Source organism: Triturus cristatus, chromosome 7 (assembly GCF_964204655.1).
Source record: "Triturus cristatus chromosome 7, aTriCri1.1, whole genome shotgun sequence".
Classification (NCBI taxonomy): domain Eukaryota; kingdom Metazoa; phylum Chordata; class Amphibia; order Caudata; family Salamandridae; genus Triturus; species Triturus cristatus.
The window spans coordinates 394339049-394355676 of record NC_140590.1 but is presented as its reverse complement, the minus strand read 5'-3'; the positions used below and the strand labels follow the sequence as shown (position 1 = coordinate 394355676).

The window sequence follows — 16628 nt, the reverse complement described above, 5'->3', positions numbered from 1 at the left end:
TGAAAATCCTATATTTGGCCAGATACTGTGCGATGTGACACCCGTAGTGTGTGTAAAATGCTAGTGTGAGCCAAGAACATGTAAACGAGTTACATTGGAGGTAGGGCACACAAAATAATTATTATTGTGCTTGTCCCAGCCAACTCACGTTAAAACATCAGAAGGACCTTACCTAGTTTAATCATAGAGGGCTTCTATTCTTACACCTGGAATGTGATGTGCCACATTTGTTCAACCATACATTATATTCTGTATCTCTGTATCGTAGGCCCCTGGTGTTTCAAAGCATGAATGGGTGATGGTTATCATGATCCCTTGGGTACCAACTAGGCCTGAGTGGTGAACTATGCTTCGTTCGTGGAGTTTGCCGAGTTTTCTGCACTCTGCAGAGTTTTTTTTTCATGCTCACGAACGGTAAGTTCGCGAACGGTAAGTTTGCGAGCGGGAGCTGACGCTCGGGTAGAATTTCTACCCGAGCGGCAGGAATACCAGCACAAACTGCAGTTCACACTGCACTCTGCCACTCGTGGAACTTGGCAGAGTATTTTTGTAACTTCACGGAGATCCGTGTAGCAAAACTCTGTGAAATATGCCGAGGCCTAGTACCAACCCCTCACCTGATGGTAAAGAACAAAGCACCCCGTCTCTGCTCCAAGGAAGAGACCCCGTGAGGGATGTCAGACTGCTTCGTGTTAAAAATTCTATATGCCGGACCCCGTGTCAGCTTGGTAGAAATCCTACTGCTAATATGGGTCTTATATACTAGAGTGGTCACTCCAGGGTTTTTTCTAGGATCGATGTGTTTTAAAAATAATTGTGAATTTGTTTTTTAAAACAAATGCGATCATGTACAGCGGGCTTGTTGTCCAGAATGATGAAAAAGTGGTGACCCTTGTACAGAATAACTATGCAGTGCCTGAGGGCATCAGGTACAGTTATTATGATAATACTAAGAAGCAATATGTAAAATAGAAGAGTCTGGTCTCAAAGAGACTGGGACCAAACTACTGGGTAAAAGGTCACTAGTCAGAACCGTTATTGTTGCGTGGATAGGACAATGTACAAAAGAGGGCATACAAGGCAGGACTAGCCAAGACAACATGACACCCCCCAAGCCCTCTACCTCAGCGAAGAGCATGGAAGTCCATATTGATAATAATCATTCAATGAAGCCTCAAGTAGGGTCTGTAGTTTTGTTCTACTTCTTTTTTAGCTTCGGAAGATTAGAAAAATTGGAAGATACCTTACCTTTGAAGCTCTTCTTCAGGTTGTTCTCTCACTAGTCATTTCTCATATCAACCATGCAAACTTCATTTATTTCGGTCTTCCAGAATACCTAATAAAGAGACTACAGCTGGTACAAAACCAGGCACCAGACTGATCTACCAACAGCCAAAAAGGTGCCACATCACTCCCCTGATGAGAAAACTCCACTGGTTAAAAGTGAAACAGGTCACTGCATCTAAGGTCGGGTGCATTATCTTCAAATCCTTTTGCAGCACCTGCCCTGAATTTATCTCTTAACTCTTCCACAGATCTATACCCCAGCTTGTAACCTGAGGTCCTCACACCTCGACATCTTGGTCATTTCTCTCTTTTAAAAGAAGAAGCTAGGCGGAGCCAGATTTTCTGTTCTGGGCCCTCGTTTCTGGAACTCAATTCCACTTAACATCAGATCATCATCGTGCTATCTTAGATTCAGACAACTCTTAAAAACATGGCTGTTCTCTCAGGCATATGAATGAAATGATGAGTTGCAAGCCCTTTCCTGTATTCAGTGCCATGAAACAGCCTGGTGTATGTGCTCTCTATAAATAATTTTAGCATAACATACAATAACATGACATTTAGCAGAGAACTGAATCATTGCCTGTGATTCTATTACCATATTGCACCCATATCAAAGGACCTTCCAAGGCTGGCGATCAAAGAACACTCATAGTTGCATAGTACTAAAGATTCTGCATGGTGGCGCCCCAGGCTACCTCTCCGTAGGTCTCCCAGCTCTACTATCTGGCACATCCTGTGAACCTACTGCTCATCTGCAAGAGGGACTCCCTCATTTATACTTAACCACAAGTGAGGTCTTTCATCTCTTATAGTTCCCTCATGCTGAGTTAAGGAGTCCGCATGTGCGCACAATGGTTTTCTGTAATATTTCTAGAAAATTGCAGATCTTTTGAAGAATGCGCATTACCTCCTTTATGTAACGCCAAGACACTACCAGTGACAGCGCGGTTAAAAATCTATTGGCCTCCCACCCCTGCTGAGCACAGCAAGATGAGCCAATCTTAGATAATTTTATAGTGTACCACGGAGTACCAGACGCATGGTAGTGAGTTGTGGATATGTTTCACCATTTGATTAGCTGTTATCATTTAAAAGGCATGCAGTGGTAAAGTTACAAACAATGCGTCGGTAAGAACAGCAGTTATTGGACAACAAAAGTTTGGACAAAATAAAGAACAGGTGGCCACCCTAGCAATGAAATGTAATTCAAATGCAGTTTTTCTTCTATGGACCGCAGCAATAAGCTGCTTTATTATTGCAGGAGTATTGGAGTCAAAGTTCCCAATACATTAAGTAATACAAGAAACTGAAAGGAGATGCTTGCCAACCAGCCCAGAACTGAGTGCACTATTGAAAATGAGGACTTGCACATGTGCAACAGCAAAATGCTGTCATTCAGAGTAAGGGGAGACAATGGCTGAAGTGGGTCTACCTCTTATATGCTGTGGCGGGCGGAACCAAATTGTGAATAACTATGTAACAAGCCAATAAGTGGCATAACACAGGCCCCCGAACCCCTGGCGTGTGGGGGGGGGGGGCGGTCCCAAGCTCCAGGGGACCCCCTCAGCACATTACTCTGTCTGGAGAGCTCATGATGGGAGTCCAGAGGGGCCCCTACACGTGCCTTGCAGGGGACCCCCCCCCCAAAGTTTCATTACGCCAGTGAGGCCTATCGATGAAGACTCATATGTATGTACATTGTCTATATTTATTTAACACCAACAGTCTGGTGAACCAACTAAATCTGTTTCAAAGATCAGACCTAAAAACATCATCTCAATAAATTAAGGCGTGGTTATGAGTAGTTTGCTTAGGATTAAGCCATAAACAATACACTTTACTTTGTCTTATTCCTATTAGTACGAGTGTACGTGGTCGTGGTGTTTGTAGCACACAATAAATTACCATTGTTCACACAGATATCCGTCTTCAACATTTGTAGGCTTGCATTGTCCATCCCTTTTTTAACTGTAAGAAAAAAATATGGATGTAAATTGACAAGTATATGGTGACAGTGATGCATCATCACCAAAGTTGCTTCTGTTATGGCTTGGTCTTCATTCAGACTATCAAGTGGCACTTTATTATGTAGGAGTGATTCTGGTGCATAGAGACAAAGGAATGTGTATTTGCCCACATTAGGTAGTTCTTCTGCTGAGGTTTTGCCAGTTCTGGCCAGCTCAAATGTTCCTGCTGACGAGGATGCCCTCAATAAAGAGGTTAGAAGGTAGCCCAGCTCAATCTACTCTTGGACCACTGACTAGGAAAAGACAACCACAGGTATTACATACTTACACATCGAATGTCTATACTTCATGGAACACCAGTTGGCCATTGCTACCACTATGCATGGAAATGTAAAGGATTTTTTTTTGTGACAAGAGGCTGCAACATGTGAGATTTTCTTAGGAATCATAACACTGTTACCAGTTGCAATGAGGATTTCAGCATCCTTCAGCATTTTTGTTTTGTATTAAGGCACACACATATGAAAGGCACTTACATTGTGTAAAGAAGATGGCGACTACAAGTATGATTCCGAAAATGATGAGTAGTGACACAGTGACAGCTGTTATCCTCCAGAAGCGAAGCTTTTTCTCAAGGTCCTTCACTTCTGTAAGAAAAAAAAGAATTGGCAGATATCAATCTCTGACCAACAGCTATCAGCTCGTTCCATGGCACCCTTTATCCAAAGAATTACTCAGACCCAGCAATCCCCTCTCACTTTTAATTTCTAGAGGTACATTAGTGCAATTCTATAGCCTACATAGGTTGGCGCACATTAACCACAACCTGGTAATGAAGTCGGTAATTCCTGCCCCAGCAGATATCACTGGCTGAAATGGTGTCTCTGGGGGTTGTGATTAGCCCAATAATCAACACTGTGATGTGTGTTTTAGCTGTTACCAGGCACATCATTCATTGCAAGTAACATGGAATGATAGACTCCATCGCCAGATTTACCACTGAACTCTGCCTTCAGTAAGAAGCTGCATTTGCCTCATCCTTTCAGGTCAACCTTTGCCACAGGGGTCTCGGTTAGAGTGCCCAGTCACTTGTAGCAAGTGCTACATATTCCTAATGGTCAGCCCAGCACCCCATTCTTTCTGCTGGAGGGGCAAAAATTAGGTGTGGATAGGAGAGGCTAGCCCCCTGGGCTGCTGGTTGCAATCTCTTTGGGTGGCATGGCACCCCATGTGACCTGAACAATCCAAATAATGATCTTTTAGAAGCAGGTATGGCTTTAGCCTTTGGCATCTGCCTTTATATGTCTTTTATTAGCTATTGTTCCATAACATGCAGCAGCCTCCAGTTTCCAATAGAGATTGAGCCGCCACCTTGGATCAATGGGCATGTGATACCTCTTCCTCTACCCATATTGTTTCACTCAAACCATGCAATTGTTCCCTGGTAAGGTTCAATGCTGGGAGCAGCATCTTAACTGGTATTTTAAAAGCACTGTAAAGCCTTCTCTTAGAACACTATATCCAAAAGTTTTCATTTAATCCAACCCTCTCCTACTACATGCTCTGTCCCAGATAAATCACAGGGGCCCTTCCTATCCTAGAGCAACACCAAAGTCATCAATTCTCTGCATCTTCCCTCCAAGAAGAGAAGAAGGTGCCAGAGAGGTGCCCAGATCTGAACACGTCCTGGTTTATTATATTCTTGGAACACAGCTATGGGGAGATTGTTGCAAGAAGGATGCAGTTATGCATGTTAGCTATAGAATCCCCATGTTTAAAATCAATTGTACACAAAGCGGCAAGTGGCCCTGTGCCTTGCAGTAAACCTGCTGCTCTGCTGATAAAGATCTGTTTCCTTCCCTTCAACACTAATGAGATTTTTCTCAGTGTGTAAACTTGGGCATGTTGTAAAACATTGTAAACAATCCATAATTTCAGATCTTTAACCACCTAGGGGCTCATTACGATGTCGGGCAGAATAACTCTGCCTGACACCGTCTTGGTCATCGGACAGACAGACACCCGGTCGTCCATCCCAACCACCCCATTAGGATGCATTTCTACATTTCTCAATGGGACTGTGTATTCTGGCCGTACACTGGCCGGAATGCATGCTCCTATTGTAAAATGATACCAAAGTGGATAATGGACGGAGCATTTGAGCAAATCAAACACTCACCCCAGTCAACTGATCTGGGTTTAATCCATCATTATTCTTTAGCTCTCTTCACCACCCCAGTTCAGACATGGCCATATGCAAATCAGTTTGACCCTGTGCCTCATGGGAACAGTCCAGCCCAAACTAACAAGCCATGTCTTCCCTGGACCGGAAACAAGCACCCTGGGACCGGTTTCGGGTTCATAACCCTCATCAGCCAGGCTATCTTGAATCCAGTGGCAAAGTGAGCAAGGGACCCATGTCTGGCATACCCTGCCAACTTAGGGCAGACAAAGCGATACCAAAGGGGATAATGGGCGAAGCATTTGAGAAAATCAAACACTCACTCCCAGTCAACTGATCTGGGTTTAATCCATCATCATTCTTTAGCTCACTCCACCACCCCAGTTCAGACATGGCCATATGCATATCAGTCTGACCCTGTGCTTCATGGGAACAGTCCAGCCCGAACTACCAAGCCATGTCTTCCCTGGACTGGAAACAAGCACAAGGTGCAGGGATCAACCGGGGGCACCATAGATGCCCCCTTGGCCTCCAACCGGAGGCCGTGCACCCAAAGTGGCCTGCTGGGTGCCCCCAAAGACAATTTCCAGCATGGTCTCCATGTCTAACAGGCCGGCATGGAAACCATGTTGGAAACTGTCATCGTAATCTCAAGCGTTGAAAGGTCCGCCCGTGAGATTACTTGACACATTCTGACTGGCGGACGGGAACTCCAAGCCTGTTGGAAGCCTGTCAAAATGACAGGTTGGATTCCTTTCCGACCGCCTTCATTGTAATGAGGCAGTTGGAAAGGAATGCGACTGGCACATTACGATACAGTAAGGAAGGGTCAGACCGATGGTCGGAGCCTTCGTAATCACATCGTAATCGTCCTATTAATGATTTTTAGACTTGCCAAATTGATTAATGTAGAATACCTGGCTTTATATGGCCTCATTATCCAGCTCATATTTAGAGCAGTCCCTGAACCAATCCTCTCATCCGATATCTGTCTAGTGTTTCTTAGCCTAAGGTTCCTAAACCCTAATTTGGGCACCAGAAAACAATCTACATGAAGTCACCAATCATCTTGTGATGAAACAGACCAGGACTAGATTCATCCTTGTTTGCCAAACACTTTATTTTAAGGAGGCAGCTGCGCGGATCACAGAAGCAAAACTGGATGCCCAGCTTTGGCAAAGGTTGTCACTCAGCTGTGCAGTCAGGTTGTATGATCGAACAACGACTCCCTAAACCACGCATGCCTGAACAAACGCGGTCGTAACAACGACTGCGTCTTAACCACGCATGTCCTTACTACGCATGCCTTTACAATGAATTTCGTTGTAAAGGCATGATTGATTAAGGTATATGTATGATAAAGCTCACTGCCAGGCCCCCTGCCTAGAGCCCTTAAACTCAGCCCCAACCCTACAATCTACCCGTCCCAGCCCTAAAAAATACCGACCCCCCCCACCCCACCCTGAGCCCTAAAACCCACTCTCAGACCTGACCCCAAAAACTGGCCTGCCAGCTCTACAAACACCCCTGCACCCTACCCTGAGCTCTGAAACTACTCACCTGCATCCCTGCACTAGAAGGAAGCAGGCAAAAATGCTTCATAGTTTCCCCTTGGGCACCGCACAGGCAAAAGCAGGACATTTTCTAAGTGTCTCCAACACCTCCCACCCATTTGCTCAGGGCTTAGAGCACTGACTTCCTTTGCCATGCATATGCCTTTTTATCACCTTTACAGCGATTTTCGCTGTAAAGGTAGCGTGGTAAAGCATACACATTGTTAAACCCGGTGTAATAAAGGCTATGCGTGGTTAAAGTAGATGCGATGTAAAGTGCCCGTTGTTAAGGTAACGCGTGGTAACAACCATAAGGTAATGGCTGTTTCCCAAATAATGACCAAAAAATAGATTTATGACAAAAATAAAATAATATAGGACAGAAGCCAACCTAGTAGTAACAAATACTAATTGATTCTTAATTAAAAGTATGTAACAAATGAAGTAATACTTCTCCTGTATTGTATCTTTTATAGATTCACATGCTTGAATCTTCCCAGTCGTTGTGGTGGGAGTCCCACGGTAACAGTAAAATAGCAGTATTAAGACTCAACATTCAAATACCTATTGGAATTCACTTGCATTTAGCAACCTATTACCATTGTTTTAAAACATCCAAACTCCAGCCAATCAGAGCATAGACCATAGAGTCTCCTTCCCCTGCAGGGCCACCATACCTCAGATTTCTTACCACACATCGTGTGTTAGGGAGTCTTCCTGAGCTCTGCTCAGTCACAGTGTTTCTACTGTTGCCATTTTGAACTTCCAGCTAGCAGTTCATTTCTTCACTTCATATCTTCTTCTGAGGTTGAGTCCAGGAGTGTGAGTACCTATTTTTCTTCATTATGCCGGAGTCTAAAAAAGGGTTGTTTAGGCAATGTAAGACTAGTAGAAAGTCCAGACTATATTCTGAGGACCCACATAAGGAGCGTCTTTATTGCCTGTATCCAGATCACAAGCCCAGAGGATGCAAGTACTGTCATACTTTCTCGACAAAAACTCTCAAAGACCTTGAGGGTAGGCTGCTTCTTTGGTTGCTAAGGAAAAAAGAGGCAAAGGGCCCTGAGGCCGAGGAGAAACCACATACCTCCTCCAGAAAAAGAAAGGAAGAAGGGTCTTCCTCTTCACTTAAAGAGCCTAAAAAATACAGGTCTCAGAGGAAAGAGAGGGTTGAGAATAAAAGGGCTTAAAAAGACCAGTTCAGTCCCTCTTCTTCTCACCAGAGGTCTGGTTCTGCTCCACCGTCGATGCCTCATACTCCTTCCAGGGAATCATCAGCTGGGAAAACAAGCTCGTCGATGTTCCTGTCGATTAAGAAATTGGCATCTACAATCTCAGTCTCCACTGGAGCTGGCGCTCTGTCGACGGTTTGGTCAGCGACTACAACTACGCAGACGGTCAAGATGAGGACGGTGGCTTCGTCGACGACAGCAGTGGTGGTGTCACCATTGTTGGCTGCAGCTAGACAGTCTCTGTCGATGAGGCTTTGACCGTCTGCTTATAAGCCAATTCCTCCCCTTCTGCAGGATTTTTCAGAGATTTATCCGTTACCTCCCACTCGTCTCCTGAAGATGATGGTCCTTATGGCCCTGCATAATGTCCCTCACAACTCAGGGTTAAGTGCCCGGACTCGGAGGAAGAAGAGGAAATGAATGACCCATCTACTTATTTGGAGGGGGATTATTCTTTTTCTGATACAGGGAATCTCAGTGCTCACCGTTTGGATGCATTTCAGGAGCACTACCCTTACGAGGAACAGGAAGAACAAGCTCAGGAACCCTCCATTAATATCCACGTTTCATTACTCCCTGACCTTAGGTTGATGCTAAATGATTATTACAAAAGGTTTCCTGAGGCGAACTCTGCTCCGCAGCTGACTCCTGTTCAGGAGGCTCCCATTTATGTGTCGCTGGCTGCGCCCCCATTGCAAAAAACACAAGACCATTCTGCCACCTGTGGAAATTCCTACACAAATTCATGATGATGATGATGACGAGCAACTAGAGGAAGGGGAATTGCAGTTGGACCCGGATGTCCATGATGAGTGGGTGTGCTACGTAGCTCCTACTCCACCTTCTCTTACTCTAACTCTAGCCGACTCCCCGCCTGCAGATATCGGCAGGTTCCAGGATCTGTTGGAACGTGCTTCTAGGCGCTTTGACCTCCCTATGCCTGCCAAGCAGACAGAGTGTTTCTTGTATGATTTTAAGCCTAAAATGCAGTGTTCCACTCGATCCATTCCACTTGTGGACTTCTCATGGCAAGAGGGCCTGAAGCTGATGAAGACGCTAGCTTCTGTACCTGTGGTGGTACCGAAATTAGACAAGAAATATAGGGCGCCTGAGGACTCTCCAGTGTGCTTGATTGGATACCCTTGGCCTGATATGGTTATTATGAAAGATGCTCAGAGGAGATCTAAAAATCCTTCTCCGTGTGTGGCTCCACCTGACTGGGAAGGGTGCCAACTAGATAACATCAGCAAAAGGTTCTCTGCTTTGGCAGCTGCTGCTATCAGGGCCTTCAACACCATGGCTATCCTCTGGCAGTATGACCACCAGATGTCGTACGACATCTGTGCCTTGCTGGAGTTTCTTCCAAAGGACAAGAAATAAGGAGCAAATGAGGTGCTGTCGGAAGGAGAGAGAGCATCTTCCGAGATGATTGATGTGGCTCTAGATATTTCATCGATCGCCTTCAGGCAGATGACAGGAGCCGCGGTGTTGAGACGGCAGGGGTGGCTAAAACCTACAAGGTGCAGGTCAAAGTATTGGACATGCCGTTCAACTGCAAAATTCTCTTTGACAAGCATGTAGATTAGGTGCTGCAGTTGATCAAGTCAGATACGGAAACGGCTAAATCACTGACAAATCTGCAGCAGAAATATTTTGTTTTCTTCTGGAGAAGAGACAGAGTTCAATATCTCTCTTGACCTAAGCTTCAGCAATGGTGCCAGCCATATCATCAACGGGGATGTCATTGTCAGTACACTTTGCAGCCCTTTCAGAAAACCTCAACACCAGCCTACCCTAGATCAGCGGCACGTCGATGCCCAACATCAGGAGGAAAGGCTCATGACTCCAATAAGAGGCAATGAGGATCTGCAGGCCCCTGCTACCATAGTCCCACTTCAATTTGACCCACATGCTGCAAATGGTTTTTAAACGTATTCCACAATGGTAACACCCTGAAATTTGTTCAAGAGCCCCCAAATTTGCCCCCGCGATCAACTTCTTATCGTCTTCTACAGGTCCTCAAGAAGGAAGTCAAATTGATCCTCGCCAAGCCGGCAATTGAAGAGGTGCCACCTGATCAGCGCAATCTGGGGTTCTATTCTCACTGCTTCATAATAAAGAAAAAGATGAGGAAATGGAGGCAGACAATGGATCTCAAGTTCATCAAATCTCAACCCTTCACAATTTTGTTGCTCCAGGAAATCATGCTTCTCATGGAGGCGGGGAATTATATGTCCTCCCTGAATCTTCTGGACGCATATTTTTATGTACCCATATATCCAAAACACCGTTGTTTTCTCAGGTTCGGTGTGGCCGGGTGCCATTATCAATTCAAGGTTCAACCCTTCGGGTTAAAGTCGACTTCAAGATTCTTCAGAAAATGCTTGGCCCCAGTGGTGGCGTTTCTGCTGTGAGTCGGTCACCCGGTATTCACTTACCTGGACAACTAGTTAGTCAAGGCTCCATCGTTCCAGGCTGCCAGAAGATCGACAGATGCCTGTGTTTGATTCTTTCACTCCCTGGGTTTCAGAATCAACCAGGAAAAGTCCTCTTTGGCTTCTTCCAGGTCGATAGTATTCCTAGGAGCAAATCTGGATACCACACTTTCTAATGTCTTCTCCACCAAAAAAGGCGCTCATGCCTCTGGAAGACAGTAAAATGGCTGTCCGCAAAAAAGTGTGTTTGTGATGACATACAAATCAATGCTAGGGATGATGTTGTCCTGTATGCCTCTGATTCCGCACTGTCCCCTAAGAATGAGGCATCTTTAGGAGCAGCTCGATACTCAATCTAGAGGCTCATTCGAAGACATAATTTCAATCACACTGGTGATGATTTCAACAATGTCCTGGTGGGCAGTCAGAGACAACCTTTCCCAAGGTCTTTCCTTTCTTACAACAAAACCAAAATTGGTAATAATGTCAGACGCTTCCATGGATGGATGGGGTGCCCACCTGCAGGGATTACAGATCCACAGTAGGTGGATGGCCCAGAAAGCACAGTGTCACATAAATCTCTTGGAACTGAAAGCAGTTTTTCTGGGCCTCCAAGCATTCCTGTCAAGGATCAGAAAATTGTTGATCCTAATTTACACGCACTCAACCATCACCATGTTCTTTCTGCTGAATCAAGGTGGGATAAGATCTCATGCCCTCTCAATCTTGGCTTAACAGATCTGGGAATGGCTGATAGCCCATGAGATATCAATACAAGTTCAGCATGTGCCAGCAGGCCAAAACAATTGGGCAGATTCACTCAGCAGGGACAGCAAGAAGTATCACCAGTGGGAGCTTAATGAGGATCAGCTACAAAGGGCTTTTTTGCCATTGGGGATTTTCAACCCTAGATCTATTCACTACGTCTCTCAACAAAAAATGCAGGATCCACGTCTGCAGATTGCCTCAGCCAGGCTCTCTTGGGAACACTTCCACTTCTCTTGGGAGGAGACGTTTGCTTACACATTTCCTCTGTTTCCTCTAAATCCAAAGGTCCTGTAAAAGTTAAAACAGGAGCCTTGTCACATAGTTCTGATCGCCCCGGCGTGGGTGGGACAACACTGGTTCACAGAGCTGTATTGCGTATCAGAGTCTTCTCCAATACTGTTCCAGCAAAGGGAAAATCTTCTCTCTGTGAACCAGGGCCAAATGGTTCATCCTCAAATCCATGCACTACACTTGTCGGCTTGGCTCACAGAATTCAAACTACTAGCGATTTCTGGTGAATGTCATGCAATACAGCAGAGAGCCTGATCTTGTTCTACGATCAAATGCTACTCGGCCAAGTGGATTTTTTTTTGCATATGGTGTGCCCCGTACTCTTGCGATCCTCTCTCATGGCTGCCTAAGGATGTTTTGCCCTGTCGCTTATCTCTCGCGCCAAAGCTGGTCTGGCACATACGTCCATCAAGGTGCATTTGGTGGCAATATCCAGATACAAACGACACTCTGGTTGCTTGTTTTTGTTGTCTAACAGACTGGTTAAGGAGATCGTAAAAGTACTTTTCAGGGCCTATCCTCCAGTAAGACATCCTCCAGTGCTATGGCAATTGAATATTGTCCTGTCACAGCTTATGAAGTCACTCTTTGAACCAATTCACAAGTGGGATTAAAAGTACCTCTCCTGGAAGGTGGCTTTCCTGTTGGCCATCACGTCAGCTAGACGGATTAGTGAAATTCAAGCCTTTACAACAACGGAACCTTACCTCCATTTTCTTCAGGATTTAGTAATTCTTCCTACCAATCCATCTTTTATTCCTAAAATACCTTCTACATTCCATCTAAATGAGCCAGTGTTTTTGCCCTCATTCTTTTCAGCTCCATCTTCCCCCGCTGAGAGAGCACTCCACTCTAGGGACATTAAACAATGTTTAAAGTTCTACTTGCAAAGGACTCATTCTTTCTGAAAATCTACTCAGTGACTCATTGCCTTCTCTGCCCCTAGTAAGGGTCAGGCTCGGATGCTGGTGTCTATTGCTCGCTGGGTCTCATTGACTATTCTCTTCTGTCATGAGAGGGCTGGCCGCCCATTGGTCTCCAAAGTCGCAACTCATTCAACACACAAGTTAGCGGCTTCTTCTGCCCTATTTGCCAGAGTGTCATTGCCTGACATCTGCAGGGGGGCGACATGGACAAGCTCCCATACCTTCATGAAGCCTTACTGCCTGGATTCCTGGCAGAAGGTGGATGTAGCAGTTGGTCAAGCTGCTCTGCGACATCTATTCACATACGGTATGATCTTCTTCATGTCTCTTTTCTTCATATGCTTTTGTTTTATGATAAGTCATTAATATGTTTCAAATACTTCCTAATTTAGGGCTTGATTACGATGGCTGAAGGCCCGCCACCGACAGCCTGTTGGTGGCAGGCCCTCCGCCATCGAACTGCGCCTTTCTGCCCACAATATTATGATGGAGTGGAGAAGTGTTGGGCAAGCATGGTGGTCTGAAAGACTGACCACAGCAGTTCCGGCAGGCGGTACTTTTACGACCGCCTGTCGGAGCTTTCACATTGCCCAGCATTGCGGCGGTGCCTACTAGGCACCGCCGTTGGGATTATAATATCTCTTCCGCTGGTCATTTGGCAATGGTCAACCGCCATGAAAAGGCAGGCCCCCCTTCATCCCTTGGCCTGGGGCAAAGGCATTGGGGGCTCCTATGGTGCTCCCCTACATATCCTTGCACCATGTTGCAGGCACATGGTGCCTGCCAGGTAGTGCAGGGTTATACAAGTGCCTTTTTTTTGCATTGCGGCATCCATGCCACAATGCAAAGTATAGATGATGCGACCGCCGTGGTGACGGTTGCATAATAACTCAGATTATGGGGTGGCCGCCTCATAGGCTGCCAGTCCCATATCTGAAACAGTGGCGGACCAAATTCAGTCCACCATTTTAATGAGCCCCTTAGCAATATGTGTGTGTGTGTGTGTGTATATATTATATATATATATATATATATATATATCTATATATATATATATATATATATATATAAGCCAACAAAATGCCCCTACTTCAAGGAGCATACAAGGAGCACTCTGGGTCTGCAAATCTTTATTTCACTTCGCATGACGCGTTTCGTCGAGGCTGACTTTTTCAAATGCTGTTTGAAGTGAAAAGAGGTTTTTTGGTTATCGATGTCTTTTAAGCCTCACAGGGCTCCTCCTTCGCAGTTCCAGCAAGGAAGGACTGCATTTGCAAGCAGTACCTCCTAACAGTTCTTGGCCGCCATCTTTGAATGGATCGTTATCATTGTACCCTCATAGTGATGTTGTCAGGGTAATTGCTCTTTTTGTAAACTTCCATCGAGTGATGGGAAATTAAAAATTGCATCAAAGATCAAGCGCGATCTTTGATGCAATTTTTAATTTCCCATCACATGTCATGAGTGATGTCACTGACCATGTCATGAGTGACGTAATATGTGACGTCATCAGTAGTGCATTGCGGGCGCGCGAGTTATAGTTAGCTGAACTAACTATAACGGGGGAATTTCAATGGTTTTTTACGAGTGAAATGTCCAGCTAACTATAACATGTGTGAAACCTTTGGTTTTTTCATTGAATTTCTAAGGTTTTTTAAATGCTAATTCCTAACTATAACGTGTGTGAAACCCATGGTTTTTTCAGTGAATTTCCAAGGTTTTTTAAATGCTAATTCCTAACTATAACGTGTGTGAAACCCATGGTTTTTTCAGTGAATTTGCAAGGTTTTTTAAATGCTAATTTATTTTTTTTTCTTCTTTTTTTTTTTACATATTTTTATTTTAATTTTCTATCCTTTTTTAAAGAGTATGGTTAAATTTTTAAAAATCTACAATATGTTTTTATTTTACATTTTTTATAAAATAAACAGGTAAAATTTATTAGCAATACATTTTTTCCCTTTTTTAAAAAATTTTTTTAGTGCGCGTACGGTAAGCTTACGGTAAGCGTACGGTTTACGCAATGTCCGTAATTTATCTACGCTGTTTGCGTATAGTTACGCAATTTGCGTAGCCGCGCGTACTCCGCGTGGGGCGCGTACGCGTGTACGCTACATGCGCACGTTACGCGGAAGTGTTGGGGAGTGACTGTTATGCGCATGCGCGTGAGCGCGTGTCTTTTTTACGCGCATGCGTACTTTCGCCGTAAGCGCACCGTAAGCGTACGGTGGGTCATGTGATCATGAAACACAACTTTTGATTGGTTGAAACTACTTTCAGTTCTAGAACTCTCCTACACCACACCCATTCCCCTCATTTCTGCTTGTGATCCCTTAGGAGAAGGAGCTGGGTTGTCTTTGTGATACGATGGCAGAACAGCAGAGCTCTTCTGAGAGTGAGGCTAGCAGCACTACCTTGAGGCAGAGAGCGAGGAAACAAAAGACCTCTTACGTATGGGAGTATTTTACTTTTCCAGAAGGCCAGCAAAAGGTAAATGCACCCTTAGTGACTTGCAAGCTGTGTAAGCGTGTACTTTCAAGAGGGAATCCTGACAGGAAGTATTCCTTTGGGAATCACACCATGATGAGACACCTTAAGGATGTACACAGAAGGACACATGCTCGACTTACTGAAGGTAACCCTTCAGTAAATCAACCAAGCACATCCACAGCAGCTCAGCCTGGACCATCATCTGCAGGGCCGAGTCCTTCTTCTGCAGGTCAGGTGAGCCCTTCATCTGTGGGGGGAGCATCTCCTTTTTCTGGTCCTCTGGAAACTAACCCTCGGTTTCTGAGGGTTGATATACGGTGCGCCACTTGTCATGATCTAATTTGTCAGAAGGAGACCAGTATTTCCCTAGTGAACAATAAAATAGATCAGCACACTTGTCGTACCGTCTAATATTCCCAATCTTTCTTTCCTCTGTCCCTGCATGAACACAACGGCTCTTTTAAGAGCCAACCTTACCTTTCATCTATTTTTTATATATGTTTTTAAAAACTTTTTTTTTTTTTTTTTTTACCGTACGCGTACGGTACGCGTAATTATTATTTTTTTTTTTTAAAAAACACTAAAAATCAATTATCAAATTACAAGGTCCTTGAGAGACTACAATTAAAAACTGAAAATGTGATTGTAGAGAAGTGGAAAAAAGGGACCATGACATTATTGACTTACCATACCCACTCAAAAAAAGATTTATTCATTTAAATTTTTATTTAATTGCTTTAAAAATGGTTCTAGTTTTTTAAAATGTTCTATCTCAATCTGAAAAAAAAGAAAAAAGTATTAATATTTAATAAAACATTTTATAATACAGTACACATATTTACATATTTTTCAAAAAATATTTTTGCCTTTTTTTTGCTGTTTTCAGAAAATATTGCATTTCACTATAAATTGTGAAAGCAATTGCATTCATCATTTAACAGCCGGCAAAAAAAAATTAACAATCTCAAAGATTGTTTTAAAAAAGCCCACAATCTCTTTTTGCATAAACATAACTTTGTAGAAATGCATAATATTCTTAAAAAATATCATCTAATATCAATACTTATTTCTTTAAAATACCGTCTGATATTTTTGTTCCAGAAGTATAATCACAATAATATATCTCAAATAACTCCACAAAACATCTGGTTCCATTTCCTTTAGGCCAAATAGTAATTTTAAAATTCTTTTTTTGTTAAATTTCCAATGGTAATCCAATAAAAATCTAAAGTTTAAATTGTACAGATCTCACCGATTCTCTGTAACATTTTGGTTTCCGAAAGATTTATTAATAATTAAATAAGTCCACAATAGAATTGCTTACCTTTCCGCATGGCCAAATAGTAATTTTAAAAATCTTTTTTGAATAAATTTCCAATGGCAATCCAATAACATTCCAAAATTTAAATTGTGCAGATGTTACCGATTTTTTCTAAATTTTTGGTTTTCCAAAGTTTCATTAAAAATTGAAAAAGTCCACATTACAATTGGTTA

At 43.7% G+C, this 16628-nt stretch overlaps 1 protein-coding gene across 2 annotated transcripts in view; it reads right to left on the bottom strand.

Moving 5' to 3' along the window:
• The window catches only part of LOC146809770 (CD209 antigen-like protein C), a 255939-nt gene that overhangs the window by 34778 nt on the left and 204533 nt on the right, over positions 1–16628 (bottom strand). For both annotated transcript variants that reach the window (XM_085616620.1, XM_085616621.1), the window contains exons 2-3: positions 3794–3904; positions 3196–3258 (exon numbers count right to left, since the gene is read on the bottom strand). In XM_085616620.1, the coding sequence (XP_085472746.1) occupies positions 3196–3258; positions 3794–3904 (174 nt within the window). The remainder of the gene's footprint in view (positions 1–3195; positions 3259–3793; positions 3905–16628) is intronic.